Here is a 20,435-nt window from a genome sequence, read left to right as displayed (position 1 = left end):
ATGCTCACTTGTTTTTCAATTATTTTCTGCAGGTCGAGAGGATGAGACATGTGGCCGTCAAGCACCCTGTGGAGAACATGGGCAGTGTGTTTATGGAGCAATTGCGAGCGCAGGTCACAGGGCTTATCACTGCAAGTGCGCATCAGGCTTCACTGGCAGCAACTGTGAGAGAGGTGAGTAGTATACTGTACATGTGTTTGGTGTCATTCTGCATGACCACGTTCTGGTGCCCTAGGCTTATCAGCCCATGTTATGCCTTTTAAAGGTTTCATTAGGCCATATTCAACTCCTACACATTTGCCTATTTGGTCATTTCAGAGTTCCATTGCTGCTTTCAGGATTAGTCTCTGACTCAGGGCACACACAGAGAAGCTCTGAGAGCGTAGAGCCCTCTCTTTTGGTGTGTTGTGTGTATTGATGTGACGTGTCCAGAGCGCTCGCCATGCTCCAGAGCACCCTGTGGCAATGCAGGGAGATGCGTACCTCTTCCAGCTGGAGCTTACCGCTGCTCATGCTCGAAATTCTGGACTGGCCGGCACTGCTCTCAAGGTACTGCTCTGCGAGTACAGTAAAACCTGTGACTAACGACCACCCCTTGGGGCCAGAGAAAAGCGGACACTAGTGTAAGGTGGTCCTTAGTAAGAGGTTTGCACCTCATAACCATAATACTATGGATGGGAGAACATCCGTGTCTGGCAAAGCGGTCTGTAGTACCAGGCTGGTCGCTAGTCACGGTGGTCTTTAGTTACAGGTTTTACTGTACATGATGTATAGTATAGCCCGATGCTATGTTGCTACAGTAAAACCTGTAACTAAAGACCACCCTGACTAGCGACCAGCCTGGTACTACACACCACTTCGCCAGACACGGACGGTCTCCCATTCATATTATTATGGGTATGCGGTGCAAACCTCTAACTGAGGACCACCTGCCACTAATGACCGCTTTCTCTGGCCCCAAGGGGTAGTCGTTAGTCACAGGTTTGACTGTACATGAATAGCTCCATGCTCTGCTACAAGTTGTACATGCGTTTAGTTCCACGTAATATCGAGGCAACACCTTGAAGCGGAGTTTCTACCATCAAGTTCACTAGTTCAGTCAAAAAGGCAGCCTCTCTTCTCTTTCTCACTCGCTCTCTCGTTCTTATATTTGCATGCTCCCCACTCTCGTGTAATACTCCTTTCCTTTGTTCGTCATTTTGTAAGAGTTCTCCAGGCAAGAACGCAGGAATGCCTGTCCATTCTGGCAAAGCCACATAAACTATCCCAAGAAACCAAGTCCATGTGTATATTTTGAGTATTGTGTGTGCTAAAAATTTGTGGAAAATGTCCTGCTCAAGTTGTGGTTCACTTCTACCTGTGCAGTGGAAGAGAAAGGTCCGCAAAAAAGACACCACTTGGCATCTTTAAAGAAATTATAGCCATCATATAGCTAGCAATGAACTGAGAACTCGTCATTCGGATTACTAAAGTAGATCGGGTCTCTTGATGGTGACGACCTTGCACGTATTTCTGCCCCACACACCATATTATTATACCGTAAATCAACCAATTTTCGCTGGCGATTAAATTTCGCTGATTTCGCCGCTGTGTTCCACCCGGCCAAAGTAAATCGCCAAAATTTGTTATAGAGGCATCTGATGCGTTATTGAGCCATGGCATCATGTGAGGGCAACAACTTCCCTACAAGTAACAATCAATTTCTTTTTTGAAAACCCAAATCGGCAAAAGTTAAATGACGGCCAAAGTTTCATTTCCAGATCGGCCAAAGTTTCTCACCGGCCATTTTTCTTGATTTACAGTATATAGGAAATTGAATGTAGTTCTGTGACTATGTTCAAATCTTTTCTGTTTTCACAGCTCGCTGGGTTACAAAGGGTGAACTTTCTCCCCTGTCCAACGCAGTAAGAAGTATTGTTGGTGACGTGTCAAGGATGACAGTGCAGATATCTGACAACTGGAAATCGACTGAAACGTTTCTACAGGGCATGGAGAAAAGGCTGATGAGCAGACTCGACGACCGTCTCGACGCTATTGCAGCTAACATTTCAAACAATGTGAGCATATTTGAGTTTTGGACTTGTGTTTGCGTGTCTTTGTATGATTGAATGTGTATGTATGTATGTATGTATGTGTGTGTGTGTGTGTGTGTGTTTGTGTGTGTGTAGGGTGTGCATAGGTAACTTACTGTCTTGGCCGTTCTATTCCAATGTACTCTGTGTAGTGTAGACCAGGTGGGCATGGGGGGGGGGGGGGGGGTACGATTCTCATGGCCTCGCCTGTTGTGTGGATTAGACAGTTATCTGGCGCTTGTCGTGATCTGTTTCAATCAGAATCAGATCCGCTATCGTTGCTATAAAGAGAAAATCTGTGGGTGCACATCCAGTGCATTTGCAGATTTGCGTGCTTCTGTTGCGACGGGCGTATACATGCTACATGGTACATGGTGGGTGTGTGTGTGGGTGTGCGCGCGTGTGTGCGTATGCGTGTGTGTGTGTGTGTGTATTTGAGGCGCTCACCGAGGCATTTGTGACGAGAAAACCGCTCCTGGAGAAGAGACGACCACCTGTATCGGAACAGAGAGGTAGCCGACAATGTTCTGCCCGCCAGCGCTGGTTCCGCAGTGCCGGAGGTTTGGCTGTCCACAAGTGCTCCATCTCCCACACGCTGCCCACGATATCATCGCAAGCTCCATACCGAACAGCGGTGTCCGCCAGTGCTGCTCAGCCGACTCCTCTGCCGCCGTGCGTCCGGCTCGTTCTCTTGTGTTGCAAGGCTCACTGTGGGGCCTGTGGTCGATGCTGCCGCTCTACTCATGGCTTCCAGATTCATAGCTGCCAGAGATGGCTCTCTCGTAGTGCCAATTGAACATGGTCCCTGACCTCTCATCGGCATGCCGACTTTCAAATTTTACCATCGCTCGTCGTCCCGTTTTGTCCGTCCCGCAAGGGGACGCGTGACCGTAATGGCAGTGTTTACCAGGACGAGGACCAGGTGTGTGTGTGTGTGTGTGTGTGTGTGTGTGTGTGTGTGTGCGTGTGTGTGCGCGTGTGTGTGCGTGCGTGTGTGTGTGTGCATGTACATTTAAACCAACAATAATATTATGGTTAATCTCACATACATGTAACCTTTTATTAAATTTGAAACATTTGATTGACTTGAGCAGACCAAAGGTCTGGTGACACCTTCTGGGGATCGAACCTAAGGTTTCTAGATTACCGGTCGATAGCTCGACCAGTAAGTTTTAGGCACGACACAACCTCCGAAATCCAAATCAACCAAATATGTGAAGACCGTCACACAGACAGGCATTTACGTCTCTTAGAGACCTGGGTTCGACCGCCAGAAGTTGTCACCTAACAGTTAATTTCTTGTTCGGCTCAAGTCAGTCAATTGTTTCAATTTGAATATATTTTGCGGTGCAACTCCCGCAGAGGTCTTAGACAACTTTCTGCCTATTACAGCTCCCAATTATAGTCTGTTTCAAAAAGATTTACAATCAGGTTTGGGTCTTAAAAAGTATGAAGATAAGGGAAATTTGGACAACAAAGTACATAGAATGGCTTGTTAGGACACGGCAAATTGTTCTGTGAAGGTTTCGGAACAATTGGACCAACCGTTAAGGAGTTAGAATTTCGGCCAGGTTTCCGGCCTTTTCCCATAGTTTACAATTTGCCTAGGAAGCCAGTATCGATTTTTTATCAAAACCCACGATTTATCCTTTCCTTTTTGGCCTTGTGGTTATGAATGCTGTCTGCTGACCATGAAGTTGTGAGTTCAAATCCCAACCTATCCTCAAGTCAAACTTTTTTTCATTGTTTTGGTGATCAAGCTGGTACAAGACAAAGAAGATGGCTGCACCAAACGACTTGTTGTTGGAGCTCGCGCTTCCTGCCGAACTGACTGACACTTGACTGGCTCACGCCATGTGAACACACCCACACCACTGCAATGGTGTGAGTGAATTATAATGGAAGTCATCGCGCTGTAGCTTTTTGAGATTTATTTTAGTATTTCAAGATCGCCAATTTATTTGAATTTAGCAGTCAACGCCGTCTTCTATCAGCGTTCACAAGCGTCTGCTTTTCTCAGAATGTCGTCGAAGTCACACGGATAGCTTTGCCAAGTCATGGCCTTGGGAATGAGTCCGTGTCGATGTCGTTTTCGTCACACGGTGAGTAAATTACATCGCAGCTCAAAGAAACTATTTTGGTCACAAAACGGACCCATGCAGCTCGTCAACATTTACAACACTTTCGTTTCGACATGTCCTCTCTGACTCCATTATCGATACCAGGGAGTATTGTAGGGAGTATTGTACTACTCCCTGATCGATACGAGGAAGAACTCGTTTGTTGTAAACCAGACGTACATGACGGTGTCAACGTGAGTGAGTTGTCATTTTTCCTGCTTTCGCGCGGAATATTTCTTCGAGTTCACAGTGAGTTTTTCCAGGCAGCGCTCGAGTGCTCATACGGTAAGACGCCAAACTCCGCGGGCGATCGCCAGGATTGTAAATCTTTTTGAAACGGACTGTAGGATCTGTTTTGCAACAAAGGTGTTGTTTAAACTTGTTTCGAACTGGGCCTGTTCTCAATAACAGTTTAGTCCACCTCACCTTACAATTCTACTTGAAGTAACAAAGATAATATGGAAAATTGAGAGGAGAAATTGTTACGAGTTATGACAACCGGTTCACGGATGTAACTTAACATGGAACATAAGATAATGCGACGGACATGCACAAGGCGGACAGGGTTACTGAGACACTCAACCACCTGACAACCACCTAACAAAATTATTTCCCAGGCGAAAACTAACACACTTCAGACTTTGAAGGCTAAGGTTCGGCAATATTCGGAAAGCGGTTTCCTTCGTACTCTTTCGCAATGTTTCTACATGACATGTGGAAACATCGGGAATGAGTGGATTCAAGGGATCAGTCGAGAAAGTGAACTCCTGAAAATGCTGAAGATGCCAGACCCGCCAGGACTCGAGCCTGGGACTTTGCTTGCCATTGCAATGCTGTAAATATCTGAGCTATTAGACCAGGCCAAACCTAAAGTGTTTCACCCTAAAGGTAGGTCACAACGCGTTCCGCACATATTGATGGCACATGGGACTTCCCCCCCCCCTCCCTGGGACCAACGACGGTCAGTTTCTGCAATCTACTGCAGAGATGAAAGAAAATGATCAATTTCGAAAGGACTGGTAGAACTTCCAATTCAAAGGATCAGTCGGGGAAGTGAATTTCTTTAAAAAAAATGTGTCAGCGCCTTCTAGGTTCAGCCTGGTCTCATAGTTCAGATGGTTTGAGCATAAGCAAGGCCCCGGGTTCGAGTCTTGGTGATTTTGAAGTCACTTTGTGCTCTTCTCAGGCAGGTCAATTCCCCGAGTGATCCTGAGAAGGTTTCCTAATCCTTTCTAAAGACTGTATTGGTTGTAGTACTTGACACACTGAAATAGAGCAAGCTCTTCGTCTTGATTGCGGCTCGTGAAATTATGTCTCCTCGCCGTTCTGAAGACAATAGTTGGTTTGGAGAGATATTACATACGTATATTTCTCAACCTGTTCACTGACAGACATGGTTCCACTATTTATAGTTGTTGCCTGCATCTGTGAACAGTGCATCTCATCCCTTTTGTTACATTTCTCATATTCTATGTTTCTGTTTCCTTTTGATTCTCTCTCTCTCCTCTCCTATTTCGTCGCTAAATCTATCACTTGGTTGCTATAGTTTCCACCCTTGTGAAATTGTGATGCTAGTTATCTGTACTGTTACTTGCTTCTCTTAGTTGCTACTTCGTTTGAAGTAGAAGTTGCTAGTAGTTCACTTGAAAGGTCTGCTCGAAAGCTGGGTCGTGTACAAATGTATCGAGTCCTGGTGATGGTGACTCCGTGCAAGTTGTGATCACAGTACTGTAGATTCATATGGAGTGATAATACAAGAGAGAGAGAGTTTGGAAGCTTTGTTACAACTCTGAGTTTCACGTATTACTACGATCATCAGGCAATATTGAGTGATAATAATTCTGTAGTTTAGAGACCTAAAGAAGATAAAGTGGAATGGCTGCGTGGGTGTCTGCTCACTATGTGGCAAGTTCATCTAAGTGTACTACGTGTACTACGTGTACAGTTTCTTGTTTGCTAATGACTGTCCTACATGTATTTGGCTATCACTTTTTTTGTGTGCAGACTTTGTCCATTCAATCCATGTCGCGCGCAATAGAGGAAATCAGATTGAAAGAAGCAGGTAAGATTAAATCCTCTCACAGTCGAACTATCAAAATAATTTGTATCCAATGTACCAGCACATAGTGCGGGGATGTGGTTGATATTGATTATGCGCGTTGCTTTTTCAGATAATAAAAATGAATGACCATCAAATAAGCTCTTCATCCACCCGCGGAAAGGCTTTGAAAACACACGTTTTGGCAATAGGATCAATTCCCCATTTCCGCCGCCTTTGTCATATTTGGCGGCTATGTTGTTCTCGATTGTGCAGTGTCCACCAGTATCCTGCAATTGTCCAGCAGCATCTTGTAATTTCTTCATGATTTTCATTACAACACTCTGGGTCAGTTACTGGTTCTCAATTCTTGTACTGATGATTTGAGCTCCGCTTGTGAGCCATGCGAACGTCAAGCAGCTAGCTGTACACTGTCTCCGAATTTTTAAATTCAAAAGCTGCTTAAAAGCAGCTTTTTCGTAAGCGCACTTTACATCATCGATACTCTTGCAAAAGACTTGCCCTTGACGTTAGAATGTTTCTTCTGCTTTTCTATAAAAAGTAAAAAGTACCAAGGAACTACAAGTTACACTATAATGTCCACTAACACCCCCAGTTACTAAGCAATCAGCTCATGCCATAACATTGCACGACACTGACCGACGGGACTGACATTCTACAGCTAACTGGCTAACAGCTCTAGCACATCTTGGATGCGCACTCCAACAGCCTTCCAACTTGGAAGGTTATGTTATTTCTATAACTTAGAACCTTCCAAGTTGGAAGGCTGTTGGAGTGCGCATCCGAGATGTGCTAGAGCTGTTAGCCAGTTAGTTGTAGAACGTCAGTACCGTCTGTCAGTGTCGTGAAATGTTATCGCACGAGATGATTGTTTAGTAACTGGTGGTGGCAGTGGACATTATAGTGTAACTTGTAGTTCCTTGGCGCTTTTTTACTTTTTATAAACAACCCTTGACTCTCCATCCAAATTCATTCTGCTTTTCTCTTCTTATTTGTTCCTCCCTCTCTTACCAATTTTCCCATCCCACGTATTTCATCACTCAAGCGAAAACAGGAAACCCCTTTGACAGGCGAACAGCCTTTGGGGAATCCTTAAATAATTAAATTCAAATACAGCACAGCGAAGATATTCCTGTTAAGGACAGAGTGAGCTAACCGAAATCTACACAGTGTTACGTTGAATGGAAAACCAGAGGCCAGTAGTAGACATTGTTGGGTTGAAGCGACGCACCCCCAGTATTAGGGGAAAATTGCAGTGTCAGGCCGATTATGCGGCCAAAGACTTGGCAAACGTCCCAATGTAAACTGGTTAAGCGGCAGAAAACAATTCCAACAAAGCCTTTCAACCCATTGTCATCAGTGACCATATAAGAATGAATGGCATTAGGTCAGAGATCAATTAGTAGAAACGTAGGTTAACAATAAGATGTTCACAAACTAGTGCATGCTTGTTTAATGTGTATGTGTGTTCTCTCCATTACAGAATCGGGTAGATGCGTACGGCAGAGCGGTGCTACAACCGTCAGAAGCAGCAGAACCCGGGTAGTGACAGCCAACGTTCACAATACTTCATTCCAAACTGTTTGCAATATGTCCGTGGACGGTGGTGGGTGGCTAGTTGTATTGAGATCGCTCGGACCTGACTCTACCTTCTGGAATCGTGATTGGGCAGCCTATAAGAATGGGTTTGGAGACCTGAACGGGAAATTCTGGCTGGGAAACGACCGGATACATACACTGACGCAAAACCAGACGTACGAAGTTCGCATTGATCTCGCAACACGGACTGCTACTCATTTCGTTAAGTACAATTGGATGAGAGTTGAAAGCGAAGAAGAACTTTATCGTCTAACAGTCAGTCGCACGGTAGAGTCGTCCTTTACTATTCCAGCGGGACAAGGTCTGGAGTATCACGAAATGCCTTTCACCACTCATGATCGGGACAATGATAGCAGTCCTCATGCAAACTGCGCCACTCAACTTAAAATTGGATGGTGGTATGCCTGGTGTTACTATGTTTTGCATGATAGACGATTCTCCCCAGCCTTGCGGGGGCTGACATTCTTCGAGATGAAAGTGAGGCTCAGATTACCATGAGTCTTTCTCATATGATAATTAGTATTTCATCTCCCATTCCCCTCGCCCACTCTCGTATCTTCTGAGCCTCTATCTCTGTTCGCCCCGATTTATGGTATATCACTCATGAATCATACAATCCATGTGCTCTCTCTCTCGCTGCTGCTGCTGCTGATCGTGATAAGTGTAGGCAGCGTTTTAGTTAATGCGGTTAGTCTTTTCTCTTTTTTTCGTTTGCTTCTGCTGCCTTATGACACATTTGGCGCCCATACGACTAGAATGGTTGTGGAATAAACATGTACATACAATGTTTTGTCATGAAGTGTACGCTGGTACTAACTAACGCCAACAGCAGAGGCCGAGTTTGTTGGCGTGCCTCACCAGCACCTGCTTCATCTTGGAGTCCCTACTCTCCCCGATGTTTGTGTGTGTGTGTGTGGGGGGGGGGGGCATATCTCCCATTATCTTCACTTGAGTAAGTTGTATATTCAGTAAAACGCAAACAAACAAGAAGCACTGCAACGCGAGTTTGCTAGGACACGGACCAAGCTGGCAATGTGAATGAAAATTGAACCACATAATGCTGGCAAAATGCAAAATGCCTGAAGCAGACTCTTCTATTGGCTAAATTGACTTCAATTTACATAGGAAAGGGGTTCGCTTCCCACACCGGAGCTCGCAGTTTTCCACCAACTTGACTTGACACTTGACTGACTCACCGCTGCCACCCAGCGCACACCAGAAGTCTATCGAACCTTCGACTCGGCAAACCTGCAAGGAAGCACCACTCCCTGCTCGATGCACAGTGTTTCGGGGAATTCACCCCTCATCAAGTGGAATCTGAAGAGCATCATTTATATTTTTTCAAGGCCACACCATAACCAGGATACAAGCTTACGCAGGCGCTCCATATTCACGGCCGTAAACACCACGTGAACACCAGATAGCAGTGTGCGTCAGTGTCGCTCCAAGATAATGTCAATGATTATTCCAAGTCACACAGCGTTGGTAGTGACCAAGAGCTTTTCATTACCACATCAAACATCTGGTATATTGAAATCAGTGCCATGAGGTTGAGTCTTCTTAGCGTTGTAGTAGTAGGCCGGTATGTACAAGCCACTGAGAAATCGCAGTCACAGCTTCGGATGGTGATATGAAGATACGATCTAAATTTCACTGTTGCAGCTCATCGCTGCCTCGCCTCTTCCGTGCGTGCCCGCAACTCCAACTTCTGACATGCATCAGTTTGCCATGATCCTTGACGATTGTCTAAGATGCTCATTGAAACTCGGAGTACTGTAGTAACATAAATAGACTACTTCAAGAAATAATTATACCCAATTCATTTCGCCAGGAACTTGGACACATTTTACCGTCGGCACCCTGTATAAAGACGTTTCCATTTCTCCTCTGATGAATTCCTAACATCATAATGGAACGAAACAAGACTTGTCAGGAGCAACTTCTAGCTCTTGTAGAGTCTGGTCTCGTCCGGTCAAAAAATATCTACCACGATGTGTTTTGTATGCGATCGTGAGCTAAAGGTGTTGGAAGGTTCAAACTTCAAATGTTTCTTTCTCCCTTTCAGTCTCGTACTGCTGAGCCACCGTTCAAGTGTGACGCGCCATATATATAATAATATTGACACTTTTGTAGACATTTAAACGAAATAAACAAGAAATGTTGTTCTTTTTGAAAGAGCAGGTTTGGGACCGAGGTACTACAGTTATAGGCGTACTGGTACGCCGCGGTTCCTACTCAACTGCAAAGAAACACTACTACGGATCAAGCGGGTCTCTTCAGGAGAGGCGGACTCACACCCCAATATTAGTATCAACTTTCCTGTGTCTCACGAGGGAGAGGAAGACGAAGTGAATACAGCAGTGGCCATACTGGCCGAAAAGAGTAAAAAAAAAACAAAAAAAACAGGAAACACAAGAACGGTGAAACCCTTATCAACAAATTTCAAGTTCATAGCCTTATTCTGTCACTGCCATGCCACGAAGATACTGAGTACTCGTATTCTAGGCAGAATAAAGTTCCACGTGATAGCAGATGACGCGCCCGCCAAACTCTGAAGATATAATGAAAATGGATGAGCATTAGCTGCAGTTATTATGTACAATGTAGATCAGGCTCTCTAGGTATTTTAGCAGACGTCTGGATTGCGTTCCTAGTGATCGAGGAGGTGGTGCGTTGCAGTGCTGATACCTCGTTGACTGCTAACTGTTATCAAATAATTGTGCACGGAATCGGCACAGCTTCCGCGAACAGCAACATTATGCCTCGAGGGATTGGCGCAGCTGGTGAACACGTTGAAACCACGTGACCTCTCGGAATCGCGTTCTGCAGCGCGGGCCAGTAGCAACATCTGCTCGTCTTCTGTCTCAGATGAAGCATGTCGGAACACACTCCATGCGTTCCATCCGTTATCTGCATCATGACGGAAAGGACAAACACAACCAATTTGAATTCACGTGTTTCAATGCTTCAGATATACAAGATCTGATTTCGCTTAGCTGTACTGTACTCTAAGATTTCCTGCGATGAATATGCAAACGCTGGCAGTGCGTACCCAGTTACTGAGTGAGCACCAGGACCAGAATTGGTAAGAGCAATGCACACACACACACACACACACACACACACACACACACACACACACACACACACACACACACACACACACACACACACACACACACACACACACACACATACACACACACACATACATACATACATACACACACATACACACACACATACACACACACACACACACACACACACACACACACAAGCACACACACACATACACACACAGACACGGTGGATTACCTACCTGAATCCTCAAGGAATGGCTCTTGTAAGTCGACTGGCAAGAAGCAGCTCATCTCCTTCACTCGGAGCCTGTACAGAGGGTTGCCCTGGATGACGTTCAAGAACTTGACGAACGACTGCACGCCATTCGGTCGTATGTAGATGAGGTAGGTGTCGTTGTGAGCCAGCGATCCTCGCCTGCTCTCCAAGGACACGAGCGAGGCGACCATGAACAATGTGAGCATTCCATGGGCTTGCGAGTGGGCACGGAGGGTGCCAGACGGCAGGGACAGAATCCAGGCGTGGAAACGCATGTCGAAGCCTTCATGCTGCCACGGATCCACTAAGCGATAAGCACAGAAATAGCAATAGTTCGAGAAGTTTCAATTGTTAGCTTAGTGATTGACAATTGCAGCAATTTGCACAGGATAAGTCGAAGCCATGTCACTCGGCTGAGCTTCACGCTCCCTCAATATTATCGGATTGCGTGCAAAGCGATGAAAACAAACGCAGGACAGAGCTGCTAGCATTGGACAGGTATACCACGGGAAAATGCACGGCGAAACAGATTTCACACCCCAAATATTTGAAATTAGCTCGACGGGTGGTTAAATTCGACCAAAAACAGACTTTTTGAAAAAGCCAGCAGGACTATACTAAGTGTCCGATCTGAATGAACGTAAGGCCAGAGCGGACATGAATGCGTAATGATCTCCTCAACAGAAAATATCTCCCAATGCTGTAGAGAGCAAGCTGTTTCGGCCATTAAGGCCTCATCAGTACAGCTACGAGATTTAAGCAAGAGTACTCTAACTACGAAATTTAGCATTCAATGCGTGATACAGCAGCACTAGAGCAGCCTACCGAGAGTGCTCAACAAGACGAAATCCGAGGAGCGTAATACCCATTGCTGTGGACAGCAAGCTGTTTTGGCCATAAAGGGCTCATCAGTACAGCTACGTGCAAGCCGAGCTGCTCCTACTAGCCATGGTGCAAAGGAGGCACCACAGACATTAGGATAGCTCGTCGCTCAAGCGCCAGAGTGCTAAAACTACGGAAAGTAGCGGGCAATGCGTGATACAGCACCACTAGAGCAGCCTACCGCGAGTGCTCAACAAGACGAAAGCTGAGGAGCATGATACCCAATGAAAACGTCTCCACGGATTCACTTAGCGTTATGCAGCTACTACATGTAGTTAGTCATTTTCAGGCCTTTCTACATGTACATAACTGTATACATGGACCTGCACAATCATGTACTTCGAAGTACAATTATGTACATACCGGGTTTGTTTGAGTCATCCATCTGCAGCGTTTGGACACCAGTGTCCGGGTGCAACTTGAACATGCGTTCTTCCATCTCCACGCGTAATGCTCTATAGCCCATGTGTTCCAGTGCGCGGAGTAGGCGCTGGAACGACTCAGCAGGCTCACTCAGAGCCTCCATTCGGCCGCTCGCCGGGCCATCATGACCGTCAGTTGCCCCGGCACCATCGACTACCTACAGAACATACAGTAGTCAGGACACGAGTACTTGAAGAAATAATTCATTTTCTCTTCATATACTCCCACTCCTAGGTTCGGAGCATTATGTGTTAAGTAAAACTGACTCTGCATGTAAGAACAATTACTAACACAAGTATTATCTCCTCAGAATAAACTGGCACCGAGCCACTCATAGCATACCGGTACATGTAATCGAGTAAGAGGGTGCAGTGTCCTACTCTGCTTGGACCTAAACTTCTCCTCACAGACAGTCTCCTCTTGAATTTAAAAGTCTAACAGCGTTCACGTCAGTACTCAACTCATTCTTTTGCTCACTGAGCAATACAATCTTTTCATTTTCTTTCTTCTTTTCTGTTTTATTTTCAACTTAATCCTCCCTACCCGATTTCCCTTTGGTGCCTCCATGGAGCTATGAAGCAGAGACCTCTCGTCGTCTGAGCTTAATGGGCCCCACCACCACACTCCATTATTCACCCCAGTGCCTGGAGATACGTGGATTTTGAAGAGAAAAAAACCAAAAAACCAAAAAACATTCGAATCGACTACCTTCGTGAAGGTGCGTGCGTACTCCAGGCACCTCTGATTGTGCACGAGTGCACCAGCCGACTGCACTGTGCGAAGGTCCACATACTGGCTATTGTCCAGCAGGCCTTGTGATTGCGTGGAGAGGCGCAGTAACTCCGGATCAATGCAGAGAATGCGATCGCGATAGTGACCAAGATAGCAGGGATGTAGCCAGGGGTCATCTGCAGAGAAGAACGGGAATGCACAAACAGCACACATTGGTGTCACAGTGGTCCGTTGTGGAAATGTACTGAACCTAGCATAAAATACACGCGAAAATTAGTATACAAGTAATCTACGTGTAAACACATGCAGGTCGTATGAGGACGTCAGAGCTGATACCGGGACCTGGAGGAATACACGTGCTATGCATAGGATGTTCAGATCAGGAATCCTCTCACCTGCTGTCGGTATGGTATGAGCGGCATGTGGATCTTCCTTCCTGGCATCAAAGAGATAGATAGATAGATAGATAGAGATAGAGAGAGAGAGGGAAACAGAGAGAGAGAGAGAGATAGATAGATAGATAGATAGAGAGAGAGAGAAACACAGGGAGACAGAGAGAAACACAAGGAGGGAGGGAGAGAGAGAGACGGCGAAAGAGAGGGAGAGAGAGAGAGAGAGGAAAAGAGATGAAGAGAGAGAAAGGCCGAGAGAGAAAGGCCGAGAGAAAGAGAGATTTGAAGCAATAATGATCATCACGAATGGACACCTCTAATTTCCATTGCTCAATATAATTACATTGTATCAAAGCTCCGATAGCAACCAATGAAAATATTAATTTTGGCATAGACGCACGATGTTCATACACTTCTTATGTGTGAACGGAATGAAAAAAACTTACCTTGCATCACTGCTGAGTCCATTGACATCCTTAGCACTTTCCCTCGCCTCCAAAATGGCGGTTAGTTGCTCCAATCCAATCTGAAGAAAGGTGGTAAGATTGGATCAGGAAACGGGTTAACGGAAGAAGTAGTGATTTCAAAACTACTAGTACATAATTATATTTCTACACTCCTGGAGATGTATAGCCTATCCTTTGGCAAAATACAATAGGCTTGTAGTGCGTCTGATCAATTTGTACTTTCCCCAGAAATTGATAGTCTTTAAAAGAAGGATATACCAGGTTAAAGTATAAGAATTCACATGGAAATGAGTTATGAAGCAACTAGCAACTATCCACCACTGCAACAAGAGTTACAAGATTAAAAAAATATTTTAAAATATCCTAGATTGAAGTTGAAGACACCACTGCAGCTGTACTTATGCTTGATAAATATGGTGGTAAAGACACCACTGCAGCTGTACTTATGGTTGATAAATATGGTGGTAAAGACACACCCGGCAACATGGCGGTAAACACACGCCTGCCCACACACGCTCTCTAGGCTGCAAAGATTGGTAAGGTTTTTAAGACGCTAAGCTTGGCCTTGTGAAAAACGATTTAAGCCCCTCCGTCACTCCATACTGCCCTTTCTTGCGCTCGTTAAAAAGGATGAGTGTCCTTGCTGGTGTTGTTAATGTGGGTGACCCCAGTCAAGAGCGCATTGTGGAATGGTGGAGTGTGTCAAATTGGTAAGGTCGTAGTACGAATTCAGATTCGCATAATTATTCCTGTCCATATTTGTTTGTTTGTGTATGTGTGTGTGTGCGCGCGCGCGCGCGTGTGTGTGTGCGCACTAGAGTGCGTTACAATGAGCGTTGTATGGCCTGGCCCAGAACTGCATGCCTGTATGTAGAGCGTATAGGATCATGTGCCCTTACCTGCGAATACTTGGGCTGTGTTATGTGCCGCGTCCACCAGACGTCTTTGGGCTGAAATGATGGATAGAGTCTGCAAAGATCTGCAGCCTCAGCATCATTACTAATCACACTGCCGTGCACATCCACCTTCAAACGGTCATTGGTGCTCAGTCCAGTCGCCTCCACCAGCTGCAGAACACTATGGATTCCGGTCTTCGTTGTGGCATCGCCTGAGGTAATGACAATCCTCTTAGGCGGAAGATGTCGGCTGCTTTCAGGATCTTCTTTCAGAGCACCAGTGAGCCTGTCCATGACGGAATACAATGCGTTGTCATCAAGGTGAAAGAAGGTGCATCCTAGTTCAAATTCCTGGAGCGTACTGTGTCTGGCTACAACTGAGGCGAGGTCGGAAGCCATGCCACCACCAGGTTTTGGCAGTTTAGAGCCGAACACGGCGAACTGACGCAAGCTGCTGTTCTGCTCGAGAGCCTTGCACAGCTGATGACTGTATCCGCTGACGTCGGAACACGAGCGAAAGTTCACGCGGATAGAGAGATGGTCGATATGCTGTGTTCCTGCGATAAGTTCGCATGTTGGCTGCCATAGCGACTCTGTGACTTTCCCATTGGCCAGCCGCTGAATGTAGCTATTTGTTTTGATGGCTTCAGTGAGACTGCGAAACACCAGTGGTTCCATCTTGGCTTTTTGGATTCGCAGGACCTTAAGCGACGCCATAGACGAGAGAACGGCTGCAAGGAGATCTATTTCTTCCTGTGAGAATATGTAAGTATTTTCACAGGTTAGTTCGAGATCACTTAGGAAGCTGAAGACGCCCGTGAAACTTGACAAGAAGCGGCAGAAAGCTCGGTCCTCTCCCTGAGACGTGTGCAGGCGAATCCGCAGGTCCGGGCAGTTTCCTTGGTAGAGCAGCAAAGTCTCGAAGATATCACTAGCGGAGATGGAATGGGTTCTGCCAATTGGGAGGTCCATTATGGTTGTGAACAGGCCATCGGCTAGTTGGAGCAAAACCAGGGCATCTGACGCTCCTACATCCTGTAACTGGTCTTTCGAGTGCTCAGTCGGAAGCCTGATCCAGTTGTCATTGAAATTGGCGATAGATTTGGCCACGACACTCAGGGGCGTTTCTGCCTGTTGACGCGCCCTTTGCTGGTCATCATGTGCTGTGGCTTGATGGGCCTCACTGAGCATCTTGAAGAGGACCATAGACAAGTTCGTCCGGTAGCGTCCACCAGAGAGACGGGTACTACTGCTGGCGGATTCCTGCTCCGCATACATTTCCGTCATCATAGCGTGAAAGATTGCAACGTGTTGCGTGGGTGTTGCCATACCTGCTATGTACACCAACAGATACGTAAACTGGTCACCCAGGTTGGTGGCACGTACGACAGTGGAGAAACATTTGTTGAAGGCACTTAGCCCGTCCTCCCCTTCGAACTGGCGAATGACGTGATATGCACAGAGCAGCTCTTGGACAGTGAGGTGAACAAACTGCCGCATCGCCAGCGATTGTCCCGCTCTAGTGTCATCAAATGTCAGGGTTAGGCAGGAGAGGAGTGACTCAAACTGTTCGCTGACATCAGCAGCGAGCCCGCTCCATGGCGAGTCGTCTCCAGCGTCTTCCACCACCATTGCTCTCTCAGCGGTCATCCTGTAGGCAAATGCAGCCATCTCTTGCATGGCTTTCTGCTGTGGACCGCGTAGGTGAGCGAACTGGGAGAACTGTCGCGAGCCACCCGGACCACTGCGTAGATCACGTTTCAGCAACGCCATGACGAGCAGCTGGAGCAGCTGCGTGGCGCAGTGTGGCAAGCTGGACGGATCCGCTCTGGGCATGGCGTGTACGCACAGCGTGGCCATAAAGGGAAGATAGGTGAGGCGTCCCACGTGCAATGAGTCCAGCTTACGCAGGAACACTGTGAGATTGTGACGCATCGACGACCAGTCAGGACCGTAGTGCAGAGAGCCGTAGCGCTCGAAGAAGTCCGCGCGCGACACCTGGTCGAATCCGCGCAGCGAGAGGTATCGATCGATGTCGCCCACCTCCCACAGCCAGTGTATGGTTGGACAGGGCCTAGCCGTGAGTAATAGTAGATAGTACGGTGATATGTCCTCCAGGTCTCTTGTGATTAGCCTGTAGAGTACGCTATCCATGATGCAGCCCTCATCTATGCCTACAAGCAGAAAGAAAGTTTGAAAAAGAGGCAAATACCGTATTTTCCGGGGTATAAGCCGCACCGGGGTATAAGCCGCACCCCCCTTTTTGAAGCAAAATATTGACTAAAAGTTGGTATTCGGAGTATAAGCCGCACCCACAAACCAAAATTTTTCACAATCATTGACAAATGGCCTTTCTACAAATTTATTATGGTTATGGAGCTAAATACCATGTTAGATCAGAAATAATGATTATGAAGTGTTAGTGCACCACAGGTTGCTGCAGAGGTGTTGGTGTATTGCTGTGTTGACTACAGATCACTCCATGTCATCTGCACTATCTTCAGTCTGGATGCCACTGATGCAGTAAAAGTGCCGGGATAGCAACACAGGCGCGAAGCTGAGTCGAATGACATGTCACATGACGTCAGCATGCATACTGATGTATGCTAGCATTCATTCGCGGTAATAATGATATTATGCACGTGAGCAGCAACCACGTGTCCTATAAAAACACATTCAAAAATGCATGTCTTATAATTACCACCACGGTCTTTACCTTTACACTGCAACTTCAATAGATATTACACTCAAGTTGTTGGCCTTGGGTCTTCATCAGGGAGGTAATTATCGTTCAAGGTTTCAGTCATAAAAAACATCTCCAAGAAAGGAGTGGGCACGAGTAACATAAGGGTTAAACTAATAATTTATCCCTTGTCTTACTCGTGCCCACTCCAATTTACGCAGCACTGCGAAGGTCAATAAGTCTCACCCCGCATTTTCAAGCTGAGTTAAGCGACGTACAGGATTCTAAAAATTTCATTGAGCTGAAAACATGGGGCAAAGTATCCTGCAGCACCGCGAGGATATAGCAATTTTCACTGTCCACTACAGCATCAAGGCAAGAAACAGTAAAACAGTGCGATATCTGAGCACAAAACCAATTTACACCTGACGAAAATGGGCCCTCTAAAGGTGTTTTCATACCACACTTGCCCTTACCGTCAATAACAAACAAGACCTTCTCCCAGTCAGCGTTATGACGAAGGAACTCCATCACTGTTCCAATATCGTCATCGTCCAGTTCTCGTGCTGAACTGCGGACCAGCTCTTCCAGACTCTGCGCGCGTGTGGAGGCTACCCGATCCTTGGCCACTCCACGCAGTCGCTCGTGAACGCTACGCACGGTGATAATGAAGACCAGTACGGCATTTTTCAGCGTCTCTCCATCAATCCACTGCAACGGTAGCTTCTTAGTCACCGCCATTGTTTTACCACTTCCTGCTGGGCCTACCAAAGCGACGGTATGGACGGGACACGACGAGCACCTAGATTCCTTGGCTGATGCAAATATGTCCGACAATGCAACACGCTCGTCACGATCTTTTGCATTGCCTAACTGGAGAAAGAGAGCCTCCTCGCTATGCGAACTATTAGCAGTTTTCGAAACTTTCTTCACTTCTCGCTGCTGCACGATGGTCAAGTTAACGTACAAGTCTCGTACGTCCAGCTTTGGCGCTCTGGCATCCTGAAGCAGCTTAACGTAGACATTGTCTAGATACTTTTTGCCCAGTTTAGCGCGCAAATCCGACAGTGCTTTTTCGTTTGACATCTTGGCAAGTAGTCTGGAGCTCACAGTGAAGGAGCGGTGAAATGGCGATTCCCTGAGCTCTTATATAGACTCATGATAACGGTATGGTCACCAGGAGGCTTCTTGAGCAGCAGCTCCCCTTGATAACACTGTAGCTTACCAGCACGACTTTTAGCCGCCATCTGTCAACATTCGTTGTAGTGAAAGAAAGTATGGTATTATGCTGATACAGAATTTTCGAGAAATCATCCCTTAGCGTCTGTCCTGCTAAAGTGCTAAAGGTGAAATTTGGCTGCAGTCGTGTGAATGGGGTACGCTCGCCAAACGCAGACCATGGCAAGGCAAAATGTTGGGTTTCCGCCGGAGACGTGCGCATGTTATCCAACTGGACTGAACACTTCCGGAGGGTGCTGTACACAACCCGTGCTTGTTCTCGGATCGTGCGCACGTTCACGAGGTTGTGTTGCAGTCTCAACTTACAGAAAACATTATACACATTATACGTACTGACTTGTAAGTTGGAGCACTCCTGCAAGATTAAATCTCGCTTGGGAACATGTATACTTCATGGCTATCAGGTTCGGTCTCATTTTCTCTGTGCTGCGCTGATGAGTCCACAAAGGACGAAACGGGTCTTTTTCTTCTCTACAAAATCCACACATCTCCAGACACTTGGGTGAATAATGCAGTGTGGTGGTGGGGTCCATTAAGCTCAGCTGGCCAGATGTCTCGGCTCCAAAGCACGATGGATATCGTCTATCTATAGCTTGACTACACATCATACATGTACAAACAAGACCGGTCTAGGAAGCTCGAGGTAGAGTGCTCAATGTACGAATGCACAGAGCAGTATCTAACACAGCTTTTTGCCTCTGTTGTGTGTGTCAGACATGTACATGTGGGTTGCCATGCTGATAGGGCCAACAGGATCGTATCCAGATGGCCAGAACACATCTGGTTATCAGACCAACATTGCCTGTCGTGTAGAGGGGTGTCATGCAGGGTCTGAAACACAAAGTCATGATATGCATGTACCTCCATTTAAGAACCAACTCTGCCGTATCCATCATGCATCAGGGAAGTCAATTGTTTTTCGTAATCGATTTTCATGTCATTATCATCTGTGGGAATATCGTGACTGAATAACATCATGCACAAGTACTTACCATACTGATGAAATGAGGAGTTAAATAGTGGCGTCCAATGAACATGGACAGGATGCAGACGTGACCGAGTTCGAGCAGGAGGATGGAGCGGAGGAAGAGTCGGAGATTGTCACGGATGAGGGATCGGAGGGTGACGTAGATGATGGTGCTGCGGATGATGGTGATGGTAAGTTGGATGGAGATGATGATCGTCAGAAGCTGTGTTTTTGCATTTTTATATCACCCTAAGTGTTTGGAAGTGTACGATGATTTTTGTTTTTCTGTGTTGTGTCGTGCACGGTAACCTCGTCAGTTGAAGGTTCTTGAAGCTGTGTGTATTCGTTTGCGTAAACCTGTGCTCTGTAAACAAAAGAAGCATGTTGTTGCGCTGAAATTGTTTTGGTAAGTTCTTCCCATGTTTTTTCCATAGTTTGTTTCTCCCATCGCTTAGGAGCTGCATCTGCGCCTTGATGCAAGAGGGTGGTGGCGTTCCTGCGGATGCGGAAAACTGGGCCTTTGGCCGAGTCTCACGCGAACCGTGAATTTTTTTTGTTTTGTTTC

The 20,435-nt window shown here is 46.4% G+C and overlaps 2 protein-coding genes across 3 annotated transcripts in view; one reads left to right on the top strand and one right to left on the bottom strand.

Annotated features, from left to right (window-relative positions):
* LOC135825753 (fibroleukin-like) overlaps nt 1-8,681 on the top strand; it is a 53,342-nt gene extending 44,661 nt beyond the window's left edge. For both annotated transcript variants that reach the window (XM_065338377.1, XM_065338376.1), the window contains exons 3-7: nt 33-173; nt 433-549; nt 1,861-2,057; nt 6,197-6,254; nt 7,735-8,681. In XM_065338377.1, coding sequence (XP_065194449.1) covers nt 33-173; nt 433-549; nt 1,861-2,057; nt 6,197-6,254; nt 7,735-8,348 — 1,127 coding nt within the window. In that variant the 3' untranslated portion in view covers nt 8,349-8,681. The remainder of the gene's footprint in view (nt 1-32; nt 174-432; nt 550-1,860; nt 2,058-6,196; nt 6,255-7,734) is intronic.
* A 1,431-nt stretch (nt 8,682-10,112) lies between these two features.
* Nucleotides 10,113-18,853, bottom strand: LOC135825925 (uncharacterized). The gene is made up of 8 exons (XM_065338563.1): nt 18,141-18,853; nt 14,985-17,155; nt 14,065-14,144; nt 13,622-13,662; nt 13,203-13,402; nt 12,435-12,651; nt 11,173-11,493; nt 10,113-10,760 (listed from the first exon to the last, which is right to left on the bottom strand). The coding sequence occupies exons 1-8, from the start codon at nt 18,748-18,750 to the stop codon at nt 10,501-10,503; spliced, it is 3,900 nt and encodes a 1,299-aa protein (XP_065194635.1). The 5' UTR covers nt 18,751-18,853; the 3' UTR covers nt 10,113-10,500.
* Between the last annotated feature and the right edge of the window lie 1,582 nt (nt 18,854-20,435).

The sequence above is a fragment of the Sycon ciliatum genome, chromosome 10, assembly GCF_964019385.1.
Source record: "Sycon ciliatum chromosome 10, ocSycCili1.1, whole genome shotgun sequence".
NCBI classification, from domain to species: Eukaryota; Metazoa; Porifera; class Calcarea; order Leucosolenida; family Sycettidae; genus Sycon; species Sycon ciliatum.
Note: the sequence above shows the minus strand (reverse complement) of the source record. Positions and strands in the feature narration are given on the sequence as shown.